Here is a 22,975-nt window from a genome sequence, read left to right on the forward strand (position 1 = left end):
TTTTTTCTTTTTTTTCTTTTTTTTTTTTTTTGTAAAAACGGAAAAGAAAGGAAAACAAGCAGCTTTTGGGCTCTAAAGAACCTGATTGTAGTGTTATTGTTGTCCTTTCTCTGGGCAATACGGACTTAACTGTGTATCCCTGGAATTACATCCCAAGAGTCCTTCTGTGCGAACTTCTTTGTTTAATACTGATTTCAGAGAATACAACCTCATACAGAGAGACAGCCTAAGATTAACTCCCTTGGTTTCTTTTGTTTTTCAGTATTTTGTGTGCAAGTGAAAAGCCTTCTTGGATAATTAAGACTGTGTCTAAAATCACAGTTACAGTAAGCTGATCTTAACAATTCTAAGGAAACTCAGGTACTGATGCTTAACTATAAAAAATAAGATAAAACAATATTTTAACCCATATTTTACTAAGTTTATTACACACCATAATATTTACAAAGTTAAATGTTAACTGTAAAGTTTCTATTGTGTGGTTTGCTTTTTTTTTTAATTTTAGGTTTTTTATTTTTTAAAGAACTATGCCCTGCATTTAATAACCCTACAACAAGTACAGGTCGTTAACTGAATCTGTGTAACTGCATTAGGAAACAGGCAGTACTCTTGTGTTACAACAAAACAGTTTATTTGTGATCAGTGTTTTATATTCTATACATCCTTCACAAATTTTAATTTTACATAATCGGATACTTCATTTAAAACGTAAGATTTAAGCTTCTAGTTCTTCCCTATAACAGAAGGCTGGTATAAGTTATTTGAAAATGAGGTAACATTTCACAGAACATTTTTTTCAAGTTTTAGAGAACTAAATTTGCATTTTGTTAAAATCAAAAAGTAGGAAAAAGATGTTTCTTTACAAATGACTTTGCTCAAGTATGTGTTCAAAGAAAACAGGATAAAAAGGCTTTTTTTCTTCTAACATTCTGTACTGTACTGTGTTGTTCAATCAATAGGAATTAGCTTCTGCCATTTGCTAAAAGAATGAGTAGTGGGGAACAGGATAAGTTGGGAATTTCATAACTGGTAACAGAACCATTCTCTTGGGTAAACCTACAGAGAGAAGAAAGGGAGAGGACTCCAAATAAGTTCAGTGATCCAAGAAAGTCAGATAAGAGCTTACAGTAACGTTCTCATTAACCTTGTCCAGATCAGTCAGTTCGTGTGATTTTAGAGGAACAGTAACGCTGCAACACTTGGCGCTGTTTCGTACAGATGGTCAGCTTAAAGTTTGCTTTTGGTTTTGTCCTGGTCTTTGGTAAAATTAAAGTAAGCAGTACGCTCAAAAGCAGAGTCTGTACTTGGACTTGAAGCTCTACTTCATAATCTTTATGATAATTAACCTCTACTGACTTGTTCTGTGTTCTGATTTAATTTCACAGGCCAGTTACAACTGCAGATATTCCAAACAGGCACTACTGTGCGTAACAGAGAACTCATAGGGAAACTGTTCCGCAGTTTTGATAAGCATCCAGGTAGGCCAGCCAAAAATCAAGCACCTACAGTAAATTCTGCATCTGCTTCATTCTGCATTTCCTCTCCTGTATTGAAGTGGCAAATCTGGAATGATTAATATCTGCCTGATTTAATGATTATTATAGAGTTCTTGTGGCCTCACAAACTTCTGCAAATTAAATGTTTGTTTGTTTTTTTAATCTTGCCTATTTAAGTTCTAGTATTTAACCTATGTGTCATTTAGAAATCACAAAGCAGCAACAGCAGGTATTCCAGAGCACCAGATGATCGAAGTGAAGTTTCCCAACATGCAACAGCTTACAAAGGCAAAGAGACATGTTTACCTTACAGCCAAAAAGCGTTATCCCAGTACTTTGCATCACAATCATAAGACATTAAAAACAGAAACTCTTTATGTGAAAAATGGGGGCATTCAACTCCACAATGCTTTGAAGTCAGTGATATGCCACATATACACAGCTGAGTGATTAAAATCCAGCTCCCAAAATAGGCATCATGAGAAAAAACACAAACCAGAAGGAATGAATGAAAACAGTAAGAAAAGTTGCCAGGGAAGTTGCTAACAACTTCTTGTTTTCTTTTGTTTTCTTCAGCAGGGAAAGGATTCCTCTTACGTCACTGTGTTACTGCCTGTAGAAGTAACACACGTGCAGCTACTGCTCATCTTAGTTATAGTCTGTGACTACCAAATAGAAAGAACCAAAGGGATTTTTTTTAAACATCCCTGCCATGAAAAAAGCCCTAAAATAAATTTCCTTTCATTTTCCCTTGGGAAAACATGCAGCTGTTCCTCGTGCAGTGCACAGGACAGCACACAGAGCCCACCCAGCAGGACCGTGCTGCTGAGCCCTGCTGCCCTGACAAGGCACTTGGCCAGTCAGCAGCGCGGAGTTCTGACACTTAGAGGGGTTTGCTCCCATTGGCAAGGCAGAACTCCTGACTGCAAGGGCAGCCCATGGGCCCAGTCTCTGTCCCCCTTCACTGCAGGAGTCCAAGTAGGACCAGCTGGTCCCAGTGAAGCAAAGTGAACATTTGCAGTAAAGCAGTAGTGTTCTTCCACTGTTACAGCTCAGACCTCTGCAAGAAAGTAATGAAAGGAATGCTTCAAAATGCTTCTAACTTCTGTAATGCTATCAGGGGAGTTGGTATTGCCCAAGCTATACAAATTTGAGAGGAACTAGTATTACAAATGCTACAAAAGCTAGAAAATTAATAGCCAATTGCAGGCTTAGTTTCCCATATGAAAAACTGCAGGCCTTGAAACATACTCAACTTGTCATTTGAGTAGCAGGCTTTCACCCAGTCCCTGTGACAGGAGAGGCTGGTGGGACTGGTACGATGGGCTCGCTTTGTGTGCACCAGGACATATCACTGACTCCAAACTGCTTTGCTCCCATCGCCACATAAACCTCATTCAAAGTAACCAAAAGGGCCGGTTAGAGGTATGCATTGTTAGTCTAGCGTAAAAACAGCCAGTGGGGAGGGGGAAGCTGAGTTAAGACAAACCCTGCCATCATAGCCCTCTGCATGTTAGTTTACTTTCCAATCTTCATGAAACCAGTGCTTTGCCAGCCTGAGATCACTATGTTCCTTCATAAAAAGCATTGTGGCAAATGACCATGGCCTAGCTTCCTTGCAGTCTGATCACTAACGGTATAAGCTACACCAAAACCATTCTGCTTGTCCCAAGCAGCAGTGTTTTAGCCTGCGGTGGGGGGTGGGGATGGTGTATGTGGACATGGACTTCACAGAGTTGATGGCATTAAGGGAGCTTTGTCCACAAGCCACTTACACTTGGGACAAAGGCTTTGCCCCTGTTACTGCAATGCCACTGCGATAAATATGGGTCAGCAATGCTGAAATAGGCCCTTCGGTAGTCTTTGAATGGAGCACAGATTGGCTGTAGAAAGTAGGAAAACTACTTCAATTCAGTTTCAGTATGAAAGGGAACAGGCAGTTAAACAAGCAGTCCTTCCACAAGTCAGGCAAAGCATAGGCAAAAAAGCTACTCCAACCAAAAAAGAACCACAAGGTTATGGCATAAAAGTGTTGTTGTCATGGCTTAAGACTTCAGTCTCTGAGTTTCTCCTCAGACTGCCACATTTGGACTGCCACAACATTTCTGTATCATTTCTAATCTGTTCATTATTGGGCTATACATACCGTAAGCTGGTGCAGCTGTGCTATACCCATACGGTGCTCCGTAGCCTGCAATGTGAACAGAGAAGGGGTGGGTTTCATGTCCCACAGTGTCTGAAGACAAGCAGTGCTTGCACACCAACAGGCAGGGAGGCTCCCCTTCTGGTCCATGAAGGGCCACAGAAAAAAACAAACTTGCACTAATACATATAAGCACTGCTGAAAACACTGAAATGGTGGCTTGAAGAACGAGCTACGCAATGACTCTCATAAGCCTCAGCATCATAAAGTTAAATTCTTCATTTAATTTTCTTAGCATTTTCCTCGAGCTGAAACCCTCAAGTCTGCACTGTCAGAGCATGGACCCAGCAGGATCCAGACACCTGTATTTCCTTACATTCTTCCTAAAACACAGAGAACAGTAATTTTCCTCAGCTTCCATTCTAAAGAGGGGATTGCTAGCTGCCCGTGGCACATCACTGTCAGTAAAGCTCCTACGAATTCTGCTTCCTCTGCCATTTCTAACAGACCAGAGGAAGTTTCACAGAGGACATCTGAATGCCAAGAGGTGAACACAACAGGGTCTTTTTTTCCCCAAAGAGCTGAGCATGACTCTGGAGTGAGACAAAAAGCAAGCCTTGGTTACTGCATCTCAGTAGTTCATGATGGCTTTACAGTTGGGGGTTTTTTTGGTGGGTATCGCTTACGTCCATCATAAAAAGCAAGAGATTTCTGAGAATAGGGGATGAAAGGGGAAAAAAAAAGAATCTATGAAGGCCAACAAAAGCTTAACAACTACAGCAACAGGGAAATTAAACTTATTTCTGGAGTAATTCCATGCTGGCAAGAAGCATGCCCCTGGCAGGTTACAGTGTCTCATAAATGACTCCTTCAGCAGAAAGACAGTTCCAAAACCAATGTTAACAGCCATTAAAAATGAATTACTGGGTTTTAATACTTAAAATTGCATGAGCGTACAGGAACAATGAAGATGACGTGCTGTCAACTGTGCCAGGAAGTGAGTCTACCAAACAACAGGGCTGCGCTATTAGCACGTGCGAACTGCTGAAGGGTAAAATTAGAGCTCATGCCGTAATCTGAAAACCTGAGCATGAGGAATATAGGTTTTAATTTTTGGAAGCTATTGGACTTACTTTGAGTAAGGAATGTCCAGCAGCTCATTCTTACAACTCTTTGGTTCATGTAGTAAAAACAATGTCTAGATTCCCCTCACATGTCACCTGCAAGCCTCTGACATGTTGTAGAGAGTCTCAAAGAACAATGCACTTTGAAAAGCAGGGGGAACGAGAACATTTCCTTCTAGTTTTCTTGTGTTTACATTTCAACACCCTACCCCTGATGTGCCTGTCATCTGAAAAACAAACACAAACCCTGCGCTATTTCGTACCAGCCAGTAGCAGCTCAGCACTTCAGCTCTCCAGGCTGGAACAGTTTCACTTCTGATGGTTGCAAATGTGCTCTAAGGAACCAGCCATGAAATACCCTGACCAGGAACTCACGTGCTCTGCATGGTAAGCACCAAGGATGAGCATGAGTCAGAAGAACCTTGGACTGCTACTCAAAACAGTGCAGCAGGGATGATGAATTAACATCAGCCAGAGCATGAATGGAAATTCTTTTGGTTTTGTTTTTTCCCCCACCACAGAAGGTACTAATAGATGCTGTGCTCCTATGTGCAATTCATGTAGTAAAGCTAAAGAAATCATGTGTACAGGTGACGGACACATGGAAAAGAACACCCAGCAGACAAAAATTAACTATCAGCTATCGTGCCTTACCTGGTGTTATGTATCCAGTAGCAGCAGCTGCCCCAACAAATGCCCCTCGTGTTAAAGCACCTCGTCCCCTGCCTCGAACAGCCTGGACTGCTGCAGAAACAGCTGTATTGACAACCCCTTTGGTCTGCCCAGAGAAATAAAAAAATAGCAATTCAGAAAGTGAAAGCGTTGCTGGAAATACAAAGCCGTGTGCATTATCTGCCACCTTTTAAAAATCTCTTTAAACAAGCTTGGTGTGCCAGTCTTAGTAAAGGCAGAACAGAGACCGGCGAGCTCCTGTCCTAAAGACTGACTGACAGAAACGAGTTACGGAACAAAACCCAGAGTTGACTATTATCTTCTGTAAGCACATTCTATAATACATCCTCCTCCAGTGTGAAATGACAAGAAAATCCGAACGCATCCTAACATAAATTCTAATGTATTTGCACAGAAAAGACACAAATTGTAATCCTCAGGACTTAGTTCAGGCTGTGGTGCTCTGGAGGAAGAACACTGTCAATTGGTTTCTGCTCTGTTCAACCATAATAGATTTGAGAGATCACTGGGGCTCTTAGACCTAATGGACAAGATTGAGCTTTTTATTATGCAAGTCTTCCTCACCAAACAATATGGCTCACTTGAAAAGGTGCAAAAAAATCTGAGCATACTCCAGAATCTAGAATTAAGGCCTGGACCTGGCTATAAATGACTTAAGGGATAAGTCCATGCATCTGGCATGATGAAGCAGCACCCTACAGCTCTGGCCTGAGACACCAGAGACTTCCACATCATCACTGGTTGAGCCACTGACCTTCTATCTCCTCCAGCTAAGCAGAACCTCTCTCTTCTTTGTGTCTCCCCTTCTACTGTATTTCCCACAGTATGGTTCCAACTATCAGATTTGTTTGTTATCCTGCAGTAATTATTACAAGAGGAAAGAAAACCGACACCCTACGTGTATGCATAAAGCCCGAGACCCAAATCACTTACTTCCTGTAGACGTTCCTGTTATCATAAAACCACTCAGAGCTCTGATAACAAAGCAGTCCAAAAAGCAAATAACAATTCTTACCTGAGGAAGAATCTTCTTTTTCTTGTTGTTTGCTGCATTAGGCCCAGAAAACAGTTTTTCAAGTGCTGCTAATGCAGCGCTTGCTTTTGCTACCTTCTTATTTGGGCCTGCGCCTCTGAACTTCTGCCCATCTACTTCTACCTGAAAACGGAGACACGAGTTTATGCCTGGTATTTACCGCCCGGAATACCACCCTGCACCCACATATCAGGGTGTGCCATCCATAAAGAACTCCGGTAGCGAAAAAACCCCTCAGTGTTCTACGTGACAAATTTCTATTGCTTCTAGATCAGGAAGCTGATGAAGAATACCAATGTGATCCTGTGAGCCATTGCATTACAGGTACTGGGAATCTGGAAACTGCAAGTCTCATTCAAGAGGACCAGTCTGTCTGATCCTGAATTTAGCCAGTATGCTTGAGCCTCTCAACACAATGATGCCGCTAGGAAACAGGGCTTTTAGGAATCACTTGAGGCTCCCCTGATCTTTAGTGTCTTACACACCGCCGTCTTTGACTAACACTACACATACACTGTTCACCTGGGATGCCTCCTCAAACCACTTTAAAGCCCAGTGCTGCTTCAGATATAGCACACGTAGGTGAAGAAATCAAATTAATTTAGCCTCTGCTACAGTCATTCCAAACACCCCAGTAGGGTGCCAATAGGAGAGTCACATCAGGTCACTGACGTGGGGTTACCAAGTATGTTTGCAATTTTTGTCAAGCTGTGGATCCTGCACTTCCCTCCTCCTCCTCATCTCAAGACATGATGTAGTCTAGGGCTGTCAGAGTCCAGTTTTCACTCACCTCCATCACAAAGCGCTTGTCATGGCTTCCACCCGTCTCAGAGATGAGCTCGTACTTCAGACCTCGTCTTTTTTCATTGAGCTCCATCACGGGGTTTTTCCCACTTGCTGTGAGAATAGGACCCTGAGTTCTTACCTAGAGAGACATTTATGGAGTTGCTTTAGAGCCTTTACCTCTTCAAAAGGCAAACATTGACAGTGTTGTGGCTTACAGTGCCACAGGGCCAGCAGCTTAGAGAACGCCAGCTTTATCACCGCCTTTATCAGGCCTCTGCACTCACTGGCTCTTCTCACACAGGCTGTGGCAGGCTTCCCAGGAACAGACCTGGGGCCATACCTGCAACACTGCCTTGGCCTCAGTGTAACGTGCTGTGCAAGAACAGCAGATGGAAAGTCTCTGAAGAACAGCAGGGGGACAAACCATACTGTACGAGAAGTCACACCATCTTTATTTCTGTTGGTGAGAACTACTGTCTTTGTGGTCTGGTGTTTACACAAACTGAACATTACACCAGCTGCACTTGGAATTTCAGCCCTGAGAGTATCCAGAGCTGGAGCTGAGACCGTGGTGTCAAGTTCCTTGCAGTCAAAGACTTTATCACTGGAAGGAGAGATTAGCCTTCCCAACCCTGCACACGTCCCTGCTGCTCTATCTAATTACATCCTGGCACTCCTGAGCTCTGCCTGGAGAAGTCTCATATCCCAGGTCACGTGTTTCAGCAGAAATATCTGTAGCTGTTTGGAGAGCAAGGAAGGTAAAGGCGAGATCTCAGCGCACCAGCGTATGAGCCTGCATTAGAATGCACTCAGCTACAGATAGAAATGACTACTCATTAATGAAGAAAAGATGGTTAAAGGATCAAAACAATGTTTTCCAAAGTAACTTCTTATTTGGATAAAGATCAGGAGCCCTAGTACCAGGACCTGCCCTTTGAAAGCAGAAACCCAAAGTCATCTCTTAACTTCTTAAGAAGTATGCGAGGAACAGAACAATTACTTATATTTGCAGCGCAAACATTCTGTAATCCTGGAAAACAACAGCAAAAATATATACATACAAATGGAAAAGAAAGGAGAGATCTGCAGTGGTTTTTCAGTACAGAACCCAGAGAGCTTGCTGCAGAGCTGTCAGGCAGACAAAAGTACAACTCAAAGCTCTTCACACAGGATGCCTCTTAAATACCTGGTGGCTGTTATGAACACTGGTCAAGGAAATCAGGAAGAGAAGGGTCAAGGGGATGACATCTAAGCAGCAGTTTTAAAATCTGGTTTCTCAATGGTGAATAGAAATAAATGTCAGAAATACCTGAAGAAAATACCCAGTTAATGTAACACAGACCCATCCTGGGGACATTCAGCCAAAGCTGAAGTTACTGGCTTTTTGTCCTTTGAGGCAAATTCTTATTTCCCACAACTTCAGTGAGAAAACATGCCCAGCATGCTCCTTATAGCACCTGACAGTGCCAAAGCTATTTTATACTGAAAGCGGAGCCTTTTCAAGGCAGCATTTTGTCCATTCAATACACAGAGATATGAGGTTTTACATGTCTTAACATCTCCTAAGAACTTCTGTATTTCCATTGGTCTTCCTATGTATCAGTTTAAAATGCTGTCTGCATAAGTATATCTTTGTCTGACAAACCCAGTCTCGCAAAACAGAAACGGTGCCATGTGCATTACTAGAGCCCAAAGGCACCAAACAACGTGGAGACCATACGTAAGTGACCCAGAGACACCACCTGTCTGAGAGTTTATGGTCTTACGAGGACAAGATGCCTCCCCCACTTTAAACCTGGGAAAAGGAGGCACAAAGATCAGTCATTTGTGCACAGTGACACAAAGCCTGGGGCACACCTGAGACTGGAAACTCTCTTCATTCCTCATCCACCACCCTAACTGAAAAAAAAAAAAACCCAACCAAACCCCACAGCTCTCCATCACTTCGACTTTTTAATGCAATACTCACCTCTAGGGTAGCGGAGGTGTCAGCTGTGGAATTTCCAGTATTATTGCTTGAGATTGAAGAAATTGTTTCACTTTTACCTTCAGTGTCTGATTTTTCATCAGAACTCATACACTCCGCATCTGCATCAAAACCAGTTGGATACCCCATTGCTTGTAAAACCTACAACAAAGCCACGTGAACTGTAAAACAGGTAGCAGTACTGAAACAAATACAAAGCACACGGCAACAAAAGAATGCCCCCCCATACACTTAATAAAGGCAGATTGCTTAGAAGTATATTTTCTTCTATGTTTAAATGGAGAAAAACACAGTAGCAATGGGGAAATGGTACCAGGTTCCCAAAAGTGGAATCAAACAGAAATTTAGGTCTCTAACACAGAAATTACTCATGAGCATCATTCAGCACCTATCTCAAGAATTCCTTGTAAAACAATAGATTAAAATTCAGAGGAGCACCCACGGCATGACACTGCATAACCATATGATAAGGAGACGGTTTTGCACACTACTTCCCCACTCTGGGTGTATGGACAGGTCAAGAGATTCACTGTGGGGAAAACAAGACAAACAGTCTTATGAGAATTGAACTTTGTACTTCTAGGAGATGGTGCTTCTGGAGTTGCCTGGGAAATCACAGGTGACAGCCAGCAGGTACCCAAGAACACAAAACGTGTCCCCGAAGCCAGAGGACTGATACCACCTCCCTTCCTTGCACCTTTCAGGAACACCAGAGGGTCAATGCTTCCACAGCAGGTGTACAGGGAACAAATTTCCGAATGGAGATGTGGGGTCAAGGGATGCCTGATGAGCACAGTAAGGCACTGTCTGTCTGCAGCAAGCCACGCCATCACCACCAGGCTTTCCGCGTGCTGCCCACAGCCAGCAGCTCGTCAGCAGATGAGATTTTACTGATTAAAGAACTATTCATCAGTTCCTTCAGAAACGTCCTCCCCTAGCAAGGCCGGCCTCTCCTGTAACCAGTTGCCTAATCTCCTTGTACGGAGGTCCTGGAAAGAGGCCCAAACAAATCTGAAAAGAACCTGGAACTCCACTGAAAATTTAGTCCCAAGAACAAAGTTTGCAAAAATCCCAGTGTTCCAACACCAAGTGAATGGAGAACGGCAACGGTAACTCCAGGCTCAGCTCCCATATGATTGTTGTACATTTGGCTGCATTTTCAGGGCTTTTAAAAGAGTCTAATCTAGAAACTGAAATTGTTACAATATTCCCTCTCGTAAGTCTGGCAAAGCAGGGCCCGGATCTGCTCGGGGAAAAAAAAGAGAGAAAAAGGCTTGTCTCTACCACACCACCCATTTCCTCTTGGCTGGAATCATGGATGTTTTGAAGCGCGGCCCAGGATTTGTATATGTGTAAATTTAGAGAAAACAGATCTGGGTAGGCAGCAGCACAGATCTGGCTAATGCAGAGAGGTTCAAGGGCAAAGAAGTCACAGCTTTTGAGGGCAAATTTTGTACTATGTGGTTTTTTTTAAACAACTGCAGGGAGGGAGGCAAAAATAAAAGAATGAGGCAGAAGGTCTGGAAGGACACACATGCAGAGAGCTACTTTTCCTGGAGGAACAACACATTCCCTTAAATACTTCTGGATGCTTTGAACTTGAAAGCACATGGGACAATGGGATTTTCAAAACTGAAATCAAAGGAAAGCAGAAAGTTGCCAGATGAAGCTTCTAAAAAGGAAATTCTTGTTCAAAACAAAAGGAAGCACAGAATGACAGATGAGCTTGTTCCTATCCTAAGTGCAGTCCTATGAAAAGAGGTTTCTCTTTCACATGAATTGTCTGTAGGAAATGTTCTTTTCTTCCCAGAAACCCAGCAGGCTCAGTCTGCTTTAGCAGTCTGAACTGTCCTCACGGAATACAAGGACGCTCGTGTTGGCTGTTCCAATCTACCACTGCTTTACAGACCTAAGCTGCCACGTAAAGCACCTACAAGCAGCACCAGCAGGTTGACTAGTACCTGAACAATACTAGTCTCTTACTTGAGAATTGACTGGAGACCGATCGTTTACGTGCAGTTTACTGTGGTGCACAAAGGTACTCTTCAGGCACCAAAGACAGGAAGCAACTCCCTGTTTCCAGGACCTCACCACCCAGCAAGGGACAGAGAAGAGGAAGGAGAGAAAGAGGGAACCACCAACATGCCATTTTCACACCAGCAGGAGGAAGGAGAGAACGAAACTGAACCCCTCCAGCCCAGAACTTAAACCACATTCAGTCCACTGTCACATAAGCTGACCTGCAGAGCCCTGGGAGGTTCTCCCTCCCCTCCCTAGCACAGTCCCAGTGGTGCTCTCTGAACGGTGCCCAGCTCTCTTTACAGTACACAGGCAGAAGCTCAGCTTCAGCCAATTTTTTTTTTTTTTTTTTTTTTTATAAAACACTCATGTTTTACACTTGCAAAGTATTTTGAGTAAGAATTTTTAGTCATGGAAAATTCAGCACATTTCTGCAAACTCCAGTTAATGTTTTTTTTTTTTTTTTTTTTAGCTTGCATATTACTAGTTCTAACCATATTTCACACTCTGTGATCCAAGACCTGGGGTTAGCAGATTTCTCCAGGCTGCCTTACCTTCACGGCCACATGGAGCTTGGCTGTTTTCTTAGAAGGTCCTGATGCTTCATATGTCGTACCATCAACGTCTACAGACATTGTGAAGACTGGGGCATGGACTGGACCAGACTGTGACAGCAGCTTATACTGAAGCCCTGGCCTGATTTGGTTCAGCCTCATCAGAGCATTCATGAGATCTATTGCTTTACTATCTAGTACTAGTACAAGATAGTAGAAAGGGGGGTGGGGGAGGAAGGGAGCGGAGAAAAAAAAAAAGAAAGGAAAATGAACAAACCAAGATGAACGGAAAAATGAAACAGTTTGCATTTCATGCCTGCTGTCTGTATAGAGGAGCAAAACAACCCCTCGGCCCCTCAGAGGCTGAGGATAGCCGTAACGCTGTTCAGCCTTTGATAAGCCATTCTACTTTGGTGTAACAACTCTCAATACCCATTTTGTTCACACGGTTCTTTCCAGCTAGCTATATTCTTCCTAGCTGCTAGAAAAGGGCTAGCAAGTTTTATAAGTAGTGAGGAGCCAGATGCAGAACTGGCACCAAAGCAGCAGAATGAAAACAGCACCTGGAACTGACTGGACCCAGCCACACAGAGATTTGCAGCCTCTGCACATACCCAATGTCCATGTTTTGTAGGTTTTATTTTTCTTGTGGAAGGTCTTGAGAGACCAGCAACAATCTCAAGAAGGGGAAGAATGCATAAAGGCAAATCTTCACAAGCAAAGTCATTGCAGTATTTCGAATTAAAAGAAAAAAACAACCCAAACACAAAAAAGCCACTACAGTACAGGGACATTAGCAATAAAATACCTCAGCTGCTTGGGCAACTCAAATTTTCCTGTAACTTGATGGGTAACCCCATTTAAAATGCAAATCATTCAGTTAGTAAAATATGTCAGGGGAAATTCAGATGCACAGTGAGACATGTCTGACATTCTGAACATGGGGTGATGGAGACCACAAACAGGGTTTGTTCCAAAGACTCTTTCACATGCTATTCCACACCAGCACGGAGAAGCCATTAAACCAGCTCCCGCTGTACAACAGGTCTTTGAAAACAGAACAGGGAAGTGTGGTACTTACTTTTCCTCAGATTACGCTTCATCTTTTTATTTGGATCTTTATCATCCCCAACGCTATCTTCAAATGGTCTCTTAAGAGCAGATGAGCCTGTACCTAGGGTATAAATTTCCTTGTAATATGGACATGCTATTAGGAAAACAAAATTCCACAGCAGGAGTCTGATTAGTCCCATACTGTTCCTGCATGTTTACAATGTAAAGAACTCAACCAGCACTCAAAGCTTTCTTACTGCTACATGTGGTATCAGCTTATTACTCGATGTACCATGCCATGCAAGATGCCTGTGTCCAACACTGTGGGTGACATAGTAATGTAATTCTACAGTGTTGTCTTCCACAGTTAATCTAAAGCAAGGACTCCAGTGGTATTGTTTTCACAAAAGATATACATGGAATTTTATTTTTATTAGAGGAATATTGTTTTCTAGGAAGAACTCTTGAGTGATTCTTACTACGGACACTCGTTCTATGCTTTGTGACCAGTCTACCGTCTGTCCTTCCCCAGCATAAGCATCATAAACGCAACTTTTACTCTTCAGACCTCAAAGGACTTTGTGCTTCAAGAAAATCATCAGCTATAGTCTGGCTGTACTGCTGCTCCTCTGCTGGTACTTTTAGAGAACAGAACCTCCAGGTTTTCTCCCAACAATTAGATATTTAAAAAAACCCCAAACAAACAAAAAACAAACCACCCCACACTAAACACAAAGAAAAGCCTTTACCTTGCATTCACAGCATATAACTCAGGAATTGTACCCCTTCTAATTAACCCCTAGTTTACTGCCCAATTAGTGGTTTGTGGAGCAAACAATACCTACCTTCTTTGTCAGTTACTGACCAGGAATATTTCTGAAATGACTTATTTGATGGGAGGGGATCCATTTCCAAAACCTTATAGATCTGACCAAAGGCTGATAATCTGAGGGCATGCTATAAGGTGACAATAGAAACGTTAAGTTACATTAATGCACAACTGTACCTCAGCTGTCTAAGTTTCTAAACAAGTTTGTAGACACAAACCCTCATCTTCTCTGAGAAGACAGCTGCTACAGCTATCTTCTGTGATAGCTACAGAAAACGCTGATCTCTAAACTTTTAGAAGACACTGATTTCTGTAATACAGAGCACAGGGCACACTGACAGGGAGCCTGCGCAAGGGCTCTGTGCCATAAGCGCTTGAGGTGGGATGCACGTGGTACACAGACGTTAGCCAGCCTTTTCAAGGATGAGATTTCACACGCATTTAACTCTTGAATGTGTGAACTGTCATTTATAGCGCACCTACCCTGGACTACCACTAAAATAAGCTATCCTGGCAGAGGATAAATTGTATTAATGAGCTGAAATCCTCACTGTTAGTATCTGGCCCTCAGACATACAAGTTTTCTACCTGAGCACTGTGCGTAATGGCTTCTTTTTGCTGAACTGTCATGTAAGACAAAGCATCTGTTGGCTCCCGTTCACAGGGGTCATGCAGACCAGGGCCTCCTGGGGGGAGAGAGGCAAAGCAGATTATTGAGAGCAAATGAGAAGCAATATGAAAATGGGGGCTGGTGGATATTGCAACAGCTAGTCTCAGCCTTCATCTGGGTGGGAAAAGCACCCCTTGTCCAGTGAGGGATTCGAACATCCTACAAAAGAAAGCTGACCCCAAGATTTTGCTCCCTTGCAACCATGGCCACAGAATTTAGCAGGTTAGGACTGCGCGTGTGCAGTAGTATGAATTAAAAGCAGTAGGTTTAAAAAACCAAATAATTTGGATAATGTAGATTTTGATGAATCTATAGAAAACATTAATTTGTTTGTAACCCCTTAATGAGAGAGATTAATCTATAAGCAAAACTAACATTTCCCAATAACTTCTGCTGCATTGGAAGTACTCATCCAAACAGTTACAACCACGCAACTTTTAAACAAGACACCATTCATTTAGCTCCACCGCAGGCTTTTGTGTTCCTGAAGTTAATCTGGCCCCTTACCAGGAAGCAGAATTCCAGATGCCAAACACTCCATCACTCGTCGCAATGCTTCCCCAGCGCCCAAAGGTCTATTACAAGTACCTATAGATTTTTCACATATAAGCTCGAGTGGCTAGAAGACATTAAATTATGATTAGTATGGACACAAGGGTAACTGTGATGCAGTTAAACATGGAGGGGTAGAGGGGAAGAATATTTCACATCAGCTTACTTTGTTTTTAATCCACTACAGGTCTAACTGACAGAGACATCCATCCCAGAGGACAGTTCAGAGCAGGGAACAAATCCAGGTCCCATGAGTCATCTTCCCAGACAACCAACTGCTCTCCATTAACTGCCCAGGAAGTCTAAAACAAGGAGCCTTCTAAAGCCAGGCCACGTGAGTATTTTCCGCCTCTCAAAGGCTTAACTGGTTCTACCCGAGGGAAAACACTGTCTCCACTGACCTACAGAGCGTTCCTCTTGGGATACCCAGAGCATTTGGCCCTCCCCAAACCTGCTAATGAGACATGGTGTCCTCTGGTAGGAGCGGCACTGCCGCAGTAGCAGGATAATTTTGAGAAGCTGAACTTGGAGGCAACAAGTGGGATTCTGTGGCAAACCCCTGAGGATGTCCAAGGCCCACAACATTACATCTCTTTCCATGGTACTTGTCCATCTTACAGACTGAACAAATACTCGCATTCCCTTTTGTTCCTACGAGCACTTTTCTACACAGGTGACAGTTAGTGGGGAGTAACAGGAAGGGGGGTGTAAGGAGGAGTTCTGTACAACAGACGGTTTTCTCCAGTCCAGACACTGCTACAATTCTCAGAAGATCTGAGACCTGACCCTGTGGCCTTCAACTCTTTCTGTACTTACCCATCCTTTCAGTGGTGCCCATGTGGGGACTCTGTTGCACAAATCCCGCAGAATACGAAGGACAATTACACATGATTTTAGTCCATTTGCCCTGGCCTAAAACAAACAGAATGATTCCAATACACCTGCAAAAACCTGGCCTTCAATTTTGCTTTTCTTTTTAAACGCACAGGGTCCTGGGTTAGATTTTTTTTTAATTATTACTACTTAATGCTTAATCAGCTTCATGCAAAATAAAACCAGTTATATAAAAGTAAAATACTTCAATTTAGAGAGACATATAAAAAAGGAAGCAAAAGGTCAAGCTCGCTTTTGTAGCCTCATGACAACTCTATCCAGGTGGCTGTCTACCTGTCACATTTGTCCTCACACAGTACAGCTCTGAAATCGGAATTCTAGGCCTTTGCTCTATTAGGGACTAGTCAGAAATTAAAGAGGCATTAAAATTAGAACTGTCTCAAATTAAACCTCGTAAGGCTACAATAACAACAAGGTAAGAACAAATAGCCAACCTGAAACCATTTGGCGTGCCGCAGAGACGCCAAGGCCTCCAGGCATTTCTGCCTGTCCAATAAGTCCGGAGGATCTTTCATCGCAACATTATCTACTGGTAAAAATGGGATAAAAAGAGACAGATACAATTTGACCAAGGGGTTTCTGTCACAATACAAAAAGAGCGGCAGCATCTCAATGAGATAATAAGACTCCCAGAATTTAAGTGCACTGTGTTATTTAATTTAAACAAGCCATTAAAGGTAGTAAATGTGCACGTGTGCAATAGAAGCAAAGGCATTCACTCCTTGTAAAATAATAGTAATAATACAGATGGCCACTGCTACAGACAATCTGGGATCTTATTAAAAATGTAGAACACATTTCAGGGCAGAAAATAGCTCTATAGCACTTTGGATTTTTTTTTTCTTTGTTGGGTTGTATTAGGCTTTGTTTTCCTCTTCATTCCCTCTTTGTGACTTTTATTGCACAAAGGTGGCACTGAATTTCAAAGGGACAAGCTTCTTTTGACAAGAGGAAGATATTATTAGGGGGGTATAAAAAAAATTGTAATAGGTAGAAAGTGAAGTTACGTCCATGCAATTGTTGAGAATTCCAAAGAAAAACTTTGAAGGTATTTGAAATATTTTTGCGTGAACAGTTTGAGCCAATAGAATTCAGTGCAAGAAATACACAAGAAATGGTAGTAAGAAGTTTTACAGTTCAAATAGTCTTTCATATAACCAGAACATATGAAAGAAATAAATTTGGTAGCTTCCAGATTATCAAGCTTTTAGAGACTCAGTCCCCTCTTGTAAAAATCTCTTCCCAACAGCAACTGAAATCAACAGAGGAAATTCAAAGAGGGATTTGAGAGACAAGACACCGAGACCTTCTGTCCAGGTTTACACATTTTGTTTTTTTTCTTCCCCCCCCTTCTCTTTTTTTATCCAGCATGCAACAAACTGCTTTTCGCAATGACATCCGATTCTGTACTGAGGGACATTATGCATCAGTCCTTTCTTCCCTGATTTTTTTTTTTTTTTTATCCTAAGGAGTTAACAACATCCATACTCTCTGGAAACTCTGTCCAAACGACAGATTTTGCATATCTGAAATCAGGTTAAAAGGATTTTAGTTTTTAGCTGACATGAGAAGAACTTATTGGAAGAACTAAATGAATCCATGGCTCAGTGGCTCAACTAAAACCTTGGATATGTTATTTTCCTACGAATACACTATTACTTTTTATTTCAAAGTCAGTAATCTGGAAATACAGTCTTCTCCTTTTTCACAGTGATAAATTCTCCAGGTCTTGGGACCTGTGCAGGCCTGAATGAAATACAATATCTAGTCCAAATTGAAGACTATGCTAGATAAGCAAAATCCAGGAAGACATTTGCATCTTTAACATTAAAGCTGCTTCACCTCCTGTGCCAGTCAATGAGAAGGTTACTCTGGTAAAAGCACATTGTGAGATGATGGATAAAAGAGCCCAAGGCTAAAAAAACCCAACCAACCCAGTGTAGAACTGAACAGAACCAGGTATCTTGTCTGACAGGTCACGGTTGCAGGTCACACCTGCTGGATCTGCTGTCAGCAGAAGACTGAAGTGCTATAAGCTTATTTTCTAACCCCAATGAACTTCGCAGCAGATATTTGCATTGTTTCTTACTGCCCTCATCAACAGTATTACAATACTGGAATTAATCACTCCTCTTGCGTGTTTCCAAATAAAAGCTGCAAAGTCTCAAAGCACTGGACTTCCACAAGTACAAAAGGTCACTTTGGAACACAAGATTTACTTCTAATTTCCTTTGCAGTTTTGTTATCTTCAGCAGTAATGTACATTTAACAGCTGCGTGCCACAAAACGTCTGTGTAGTTCTGTAAGAAAACTTTGTTGTGGACAATATAAACATCTGCTTAAAGCTCATGTCTTGTATAAAACAGCTACTGTCAATGAATGATCAGAATCTTATTTTAAAACATTAGAATGGCAAAGGTGACTGATTGCAAATTCATTAGTTTTTTGCAATTAACTGGATCTTTAAATGCCCAGGGACTTTGACTTGGCATAGTAGAAGGCTTTGCTAAAGAGTGTTGTAGCCATTGACAAGGTAAATTAATTGTTCCTTTTAATTACAAAACATATACAGAATACGTGTCATCTGTAATTCAGGTGAATGAAAAACCTCGTAAGATTTGTTTCAGCAAGTTAGAATCATGCTTTTTGCTCCAGGATTAAGGCTATTTCCAAAGGTCTAAATTACAAATATCTTGGAGAATTTTGCCAATAGCCAATTCAGTACCAGTGTCCAGAGCACCCTTCCCGGGTGTTGCAGTCAGCCAACTTTTGGGTGCAAGATTCTATTAAACAGAAGGATGAAGAGACCAGGCAGTGAGGAGGGCGAGCGGCTTGCAGCAGGCTCCCTTTCGACACCCTCAGGAGAATGGCATGTTTCTTCATGCTCTGCCAGTCAGGAAAGTGAGACCCAATCAAAATTTTCAAATGCAATTGCAAAGCTTCACTTTTTTTCTTGTGGTTTTATCAAGGGCAATGATACAAGGAGTTTGATAACCAGTTAATAAAGCCCTGACGTGAGCTCACAGTATGCAGCACAGAACCAATCCTTCAGTGAATCTCTCCCCACTTGCTGTAGGTATTCTCTCCACACAGTAGCTGCCAGCTTTGCTCGTTCGCAGCCAGCCACACGAGGAGCTGTCTTCCCCGCAGAGGCAAGGGCAATCCGTGGCTCGTTGCCCCTTCAAAGGCACTTGGCACCTTTGGCGCATCGCTGGCTGCATCTGCCCAGCGCAGGCAGAGGCAGACTGGTTATACAGCAGCTGCTCAAGGAGCAGGGTTGATTTTAGCCCCGCTTTGATAAATGAACTTGTTTATTCATTCTTATTACATGCGCTTGTTACTGTACACTCAGTAACAACAACTGATTTGCAAGCCACAAGGTTCTGGTCTGGAAAGCCCAATTTATATTTGATACTATGACTAAAAATTCAGTTTGTTAAAAAGTTTAAATTTTAAACTGATGCAAAATGCAGACATTTTAGGTGCCGCCTGACTTCTCAAGTCAACATGAGAAAGCAGAGCTTTATGGATAGCCATGTGTGAGAAACACCGAAATGCGCACACACACACTGGTCCACTATTTATTTTTGCTAATGAGCAGCAAAAAAAAATAGGACAAACACCACATCTTAAACATGAACACTTTTCCAAAGAGGTGGGGGCTGAAGAGAAATCCAGGAATGTTTTTCGATACATTCTGACCTCAGGGCATGAAGGCACACAGCATTCCTACAGGACAAATGGGAGCACTGGTAACGAGGTCCGTTGCGCCTAACCTTGCCGGTTTGGTTAGAGGACAGATTAGTGCTGATCACACCGAACGTGGAAACCTTGGTCAGTTTTGCGCAGGCTCTGCTCCCTGCGAGTGGCTCCAGGGGCAGCAGAGCGCCCGGAACCCAATGGCCTATCTTACATGTGAGATGAAAGGCAAGTTGACAAGCACTTGGAGCTCCTTCATTCAAAAGGATGTGTGGAGTAGACTCACAACAGTTTCTAGAACTGCAGAGACAGTATCTACATTTGGCTGGCATTGTTCAGGGGTTCTGATAAAACATGGCAGTACTGTCCTTAGAGAACAAGGTGTTTTCACCAGACAGTTCCTCTGAATATTCTCCCTTAATATGAAACTTTTCTAGTCTGAATCCAAGTGAAAGGGACCTAAATAAGGTTGGCAATAGTATTCTCACCCCTTCCTTTCAATTTACTGAGTGACACCTGCGTAATGTTTCACATACCGTTATAAAGTCTCTGTGCACTTGTGATGAATCAATGGCAAAGAACCTGGGCTTTAAAACAGATCCATTACCCTATTAACTGTCCTCATCAGCTGTACAGAACTGACACGTAACACCAGCCTAAGAGAGGTAGTAAAACCATGTTAAATTTTTTAAAAATTAGTGCAGAATTTTGAAAAGTATTTTAAGATACTGAAAACAAAATAGAACCACCTACATTTTAAATATAAGAGAGCATAAAAGCCCTCAATTCAGCGTGAGGTGAATTCAGGAGTCCCTAGAGTCTACTGCCACAACGGCTTCGCTTTTCGCAAGAAAATACTTGGATAGAAGCCTTTATGCAAAACAGTATCCCCCTGTGAGAGTCTTACAAATCTTTACCATCAAAATTGGTTCTACGCTTTGCGCTCTTCTCACGAACACGGATCAGCGGCAAACAACTACAGGGCTGATCTCAGCATCTTACGGGAAGCTGAAGAACAACTACAGTAATATGCAATTTATTTTTAATGGTCTTGCAAAAGAGCACAGTTACTAATTTGAGAATAAGCAGGCATTGCAAAGTGGGACTCTTTGCCATTCATCTGTTCTGTAAAATTTTTCTGCATCCAACTGCTGCCAAAGTGTTCCATTTCATCTGAAAAGGGATCCTTCCTGCCATTGCCTCCAACAAAAACGAACTGACCAACATTTCTCATTGTATCGGTATTTCATGTGGGAGAAGGGAGGAAGCGAAGGACTTGTGGCAAGTCTAGAAATGGGAAGAGAGCGCCAGGGAGTTCCCTAGCCCACATGGGCCCAGCTGCCTCGGTTGTCATGACAGAGAGTGGCCAGTTGGTCAAAGGTCTGACATCATCCAGTGGCAAAGTTTCTAGGGATAGGCTTGGGAAGCAGAAACAGAAATTACTGACAGGATTTTTAAAGTGGAAGGAAGTATGGCTACATTTGCTCTTCTCTATTTCTCTTGGCTGCTTTCCAACCTCATGGCTACTACCAGTCCACACTCCCGTATCAAGGGCCACTGGCTGTAGTGGAAGTCACGCAGTTAGGGAGAAGGGTCAGAAAGAAACTACGATACAGATTTCTACATCTATTTTGCTCTAAGGACACGAGCTACAACGTTCAATTCAGGAGCAAAAGTGCTGCATTTTAGCACTGCAACTTCAATTATATCCAGTTTGGAAATTCTTAAAAGCTAGAAACGTACACACGTATCATCAACTAATAAAAACTGACGGCCAGGACAACATACTTGCCAGCTTTGCAGAAGAAGGTTTTTTATGTAAAAAGAGAAACAATTTTATGAGGTTTTCAAGAAACTACGAACCAATCCCACTTGACTGACAATTTGAAAACACGACTGTGCAGCGCTGGGATGCTCGAGAATTAACTACTGAGTCTGAAAGAAAGGAGAACTAGGATCTAATTGTAGGTCACAGTTAACACTGTAGGAGTATTGCTTGCAAATGAAAACTATGCATATTCACATGAAAATTAAGTGACTCTTTAAGACACAAATGACGTAACCTGGCAAGGGCCAGTCTAGTTAGTACGTGATGCAGAATCAAAAACCCCACTTCCCAGTGAACCCTGTGCTGCACAGTCAGGGCATTTAGATAGTACAGTCTTAAAAACAAGTTAAATGCTCTGTGTACCTCCTTCCTTCTTCTCTGCTTCATCTCGAATGAGAGGGGATGTAAGTATCACCTTCAAAGTTAGCTTGGGCTCCTTTGTGTTACGAATAATAATAGCTGCCTCATTTACATGCTCCTCCACGAGATACTTCTCTTCTGTAAGTTTCTGAAAGTCACCAAGAAAGATTTCAAGAACCTCCCAGTCAACTGACAAACCGCAGAATCTCTGTATGTGCACATGCCTCTTAACTAACGAGAAGCCTACAAGACATTGCAGTAACACATCAGGCCTTGGCTCCCTCATTAAAAACAGAAACCCCCCAGTACTGTGCTTAAGAAAAAAGGTCTGCAGCAACTTGAATGAGAATACCGAGTAGTTCCACTATATTATGACTTTTTTTAATGAAGGCAGAAGATGATTTCATAGCTGCTAGTATGCAAAATACTACCAGAGGTTTGTCCTATTAAGTACACACTTCTGCAGCTCTGCTGCCTCTCAGTGTGAAAGTTCTCCTATGCAGTATGACCAGCACAACTGTAACTGTCAGTGCAAACACACATGTTGGTGCAGGAGCCACACCAGCTCACATAGTTCATATACCTGCGATGAAGTATGACAAGATACACCTCAGCCATCTCTTACCAATCCCAAGATATTCTTACATGCCCTAGCGGCAGAGATTCCACCACCTCTCCAAACAGCCTATTCTGATTCTTAGCCACATGTACCATTTGGATGACCTATTTGCCAACAAAAATTCTCCCTGCTACACTTCCAATGATTTTCGTCCTACCTTTAGTCATCATGTGAGATACTGAATCACTAACCCTTTAGAAATGTCCATTACTATCTTAAAACTTATACCTGCATTCAGTCTTCATGTTTTCCAAACCAGGTCATTTCAGTTAAGTGGTTTTCTAGGTGCTCATTCTCACTCAACTGATTTTCTCCCATTTGTCTGTCCATCCCTCTCACTTCTTTTCCACAGAGCACTTAAACTGGATGCAAGACAACCCTGTTACCCACTTCATTCATTCATACCAGTCCCAGGAGAGATCCCTAACGCCACCTGGGAAACGTGACCTTCCTCTCTTGATGGCATGCCAATAAATCAAGTGGGTTTTAAATTGCTTTCAATACATTTTTTATTGCTTGCTTAGATTTCTTTTGTAGATAATACTGCAACTGCCTTATAATTTGTTCCGTTAGCATACATTGTATCAGAGTTATCTCCTGTGACCTGTAGCTGCAGCTCTTTCAACAGTCCTTTGG

At 42.3% G+C, this 22,975-nt stretch overlaps 1 protein-coding gene across 2 annotated transcripts in view; it reads right to left on the bottom strand.

Annotated features, from left to right (window-relative positions):
• Positions 1–513: 513 nt before the first annotated feature.
• Positions 514–22,975, bottom strand: part of STRBP (spermatid perinuclear RNA binding protein) — a 31,479-nt gene continuing 9,017 nt past the window's right edge. Inside the window, exons 4-17 of one of the 2 annotated variants that reach the window (XM_010134223.1) lie at positions 21,724–21,868; positions 16,268–16,362; positions 15,756–15,851; positions 14,895–15,006; positions 14,306–14,403; positions 13,734–13,845; positions 12,917–13,009; positions 11,836–12,035; positions 9,245–9,403; positions 7,280–7,414; positions 6,472–6,612; positions 5,418–5,541; positions 3,643–3,687; positions 514–1,056 (exon numbers count right to left, since the gene is read on the bottom strand). In XM_010134223.1, coding sequence (XP_010132525.1) covers positions 980–1,056; positions 3,643–3,687; positions 5,418–5,541; positions 6,472–6,612; positions 7,280–7,414; positions 9,245–9,403; positions 11,836–12,035; positions 12,917–13,009; positions 13,734–13,845; positions 14,306–14,403; positions 14,895–15,006; positions 15,756–15,851; positions 16,268–16,362; positions 21,724–21,868 — 1,632 coding nt within the window. In that variant the 3' untranslated portion in view covers positions 514–979. The remainder of the gene's footprint in view (positions 1,057–3,642; positions 3,688–5,417; positions 5,542–6,471; positions 6,613–7,279; positions 7,415–9,244; positions 9,404–11,835; positions 12,036–12,916; positions 13,010–13,733; positions 13,846–14,305; positions 14,404–14,894; positions 15,007–15,755; positions 15,852–16,267; positions 16,363–21,723; positions 21,869–22,975) is intronic. The other variant, XM_010134224.1, reaches the window with a different exon arrangement.

The sequence above is a fragment of the Buceros rhinoceros genome, unplaced genomic scaffold (assembly GCF_000710305.1).
Source record: "Buceros rhinoceros silvestris isolate BGI_N320 unplaced genomic scaffold, ASM71030v1 scaffold18244, whole genome shotgun sequence".
Lineage (NCBI taxonomy): Eukaryota > Metazoa > Chordata > Aves > Bucerotiformes > Bucerotidae > Buceros > Buceros rhinoceros.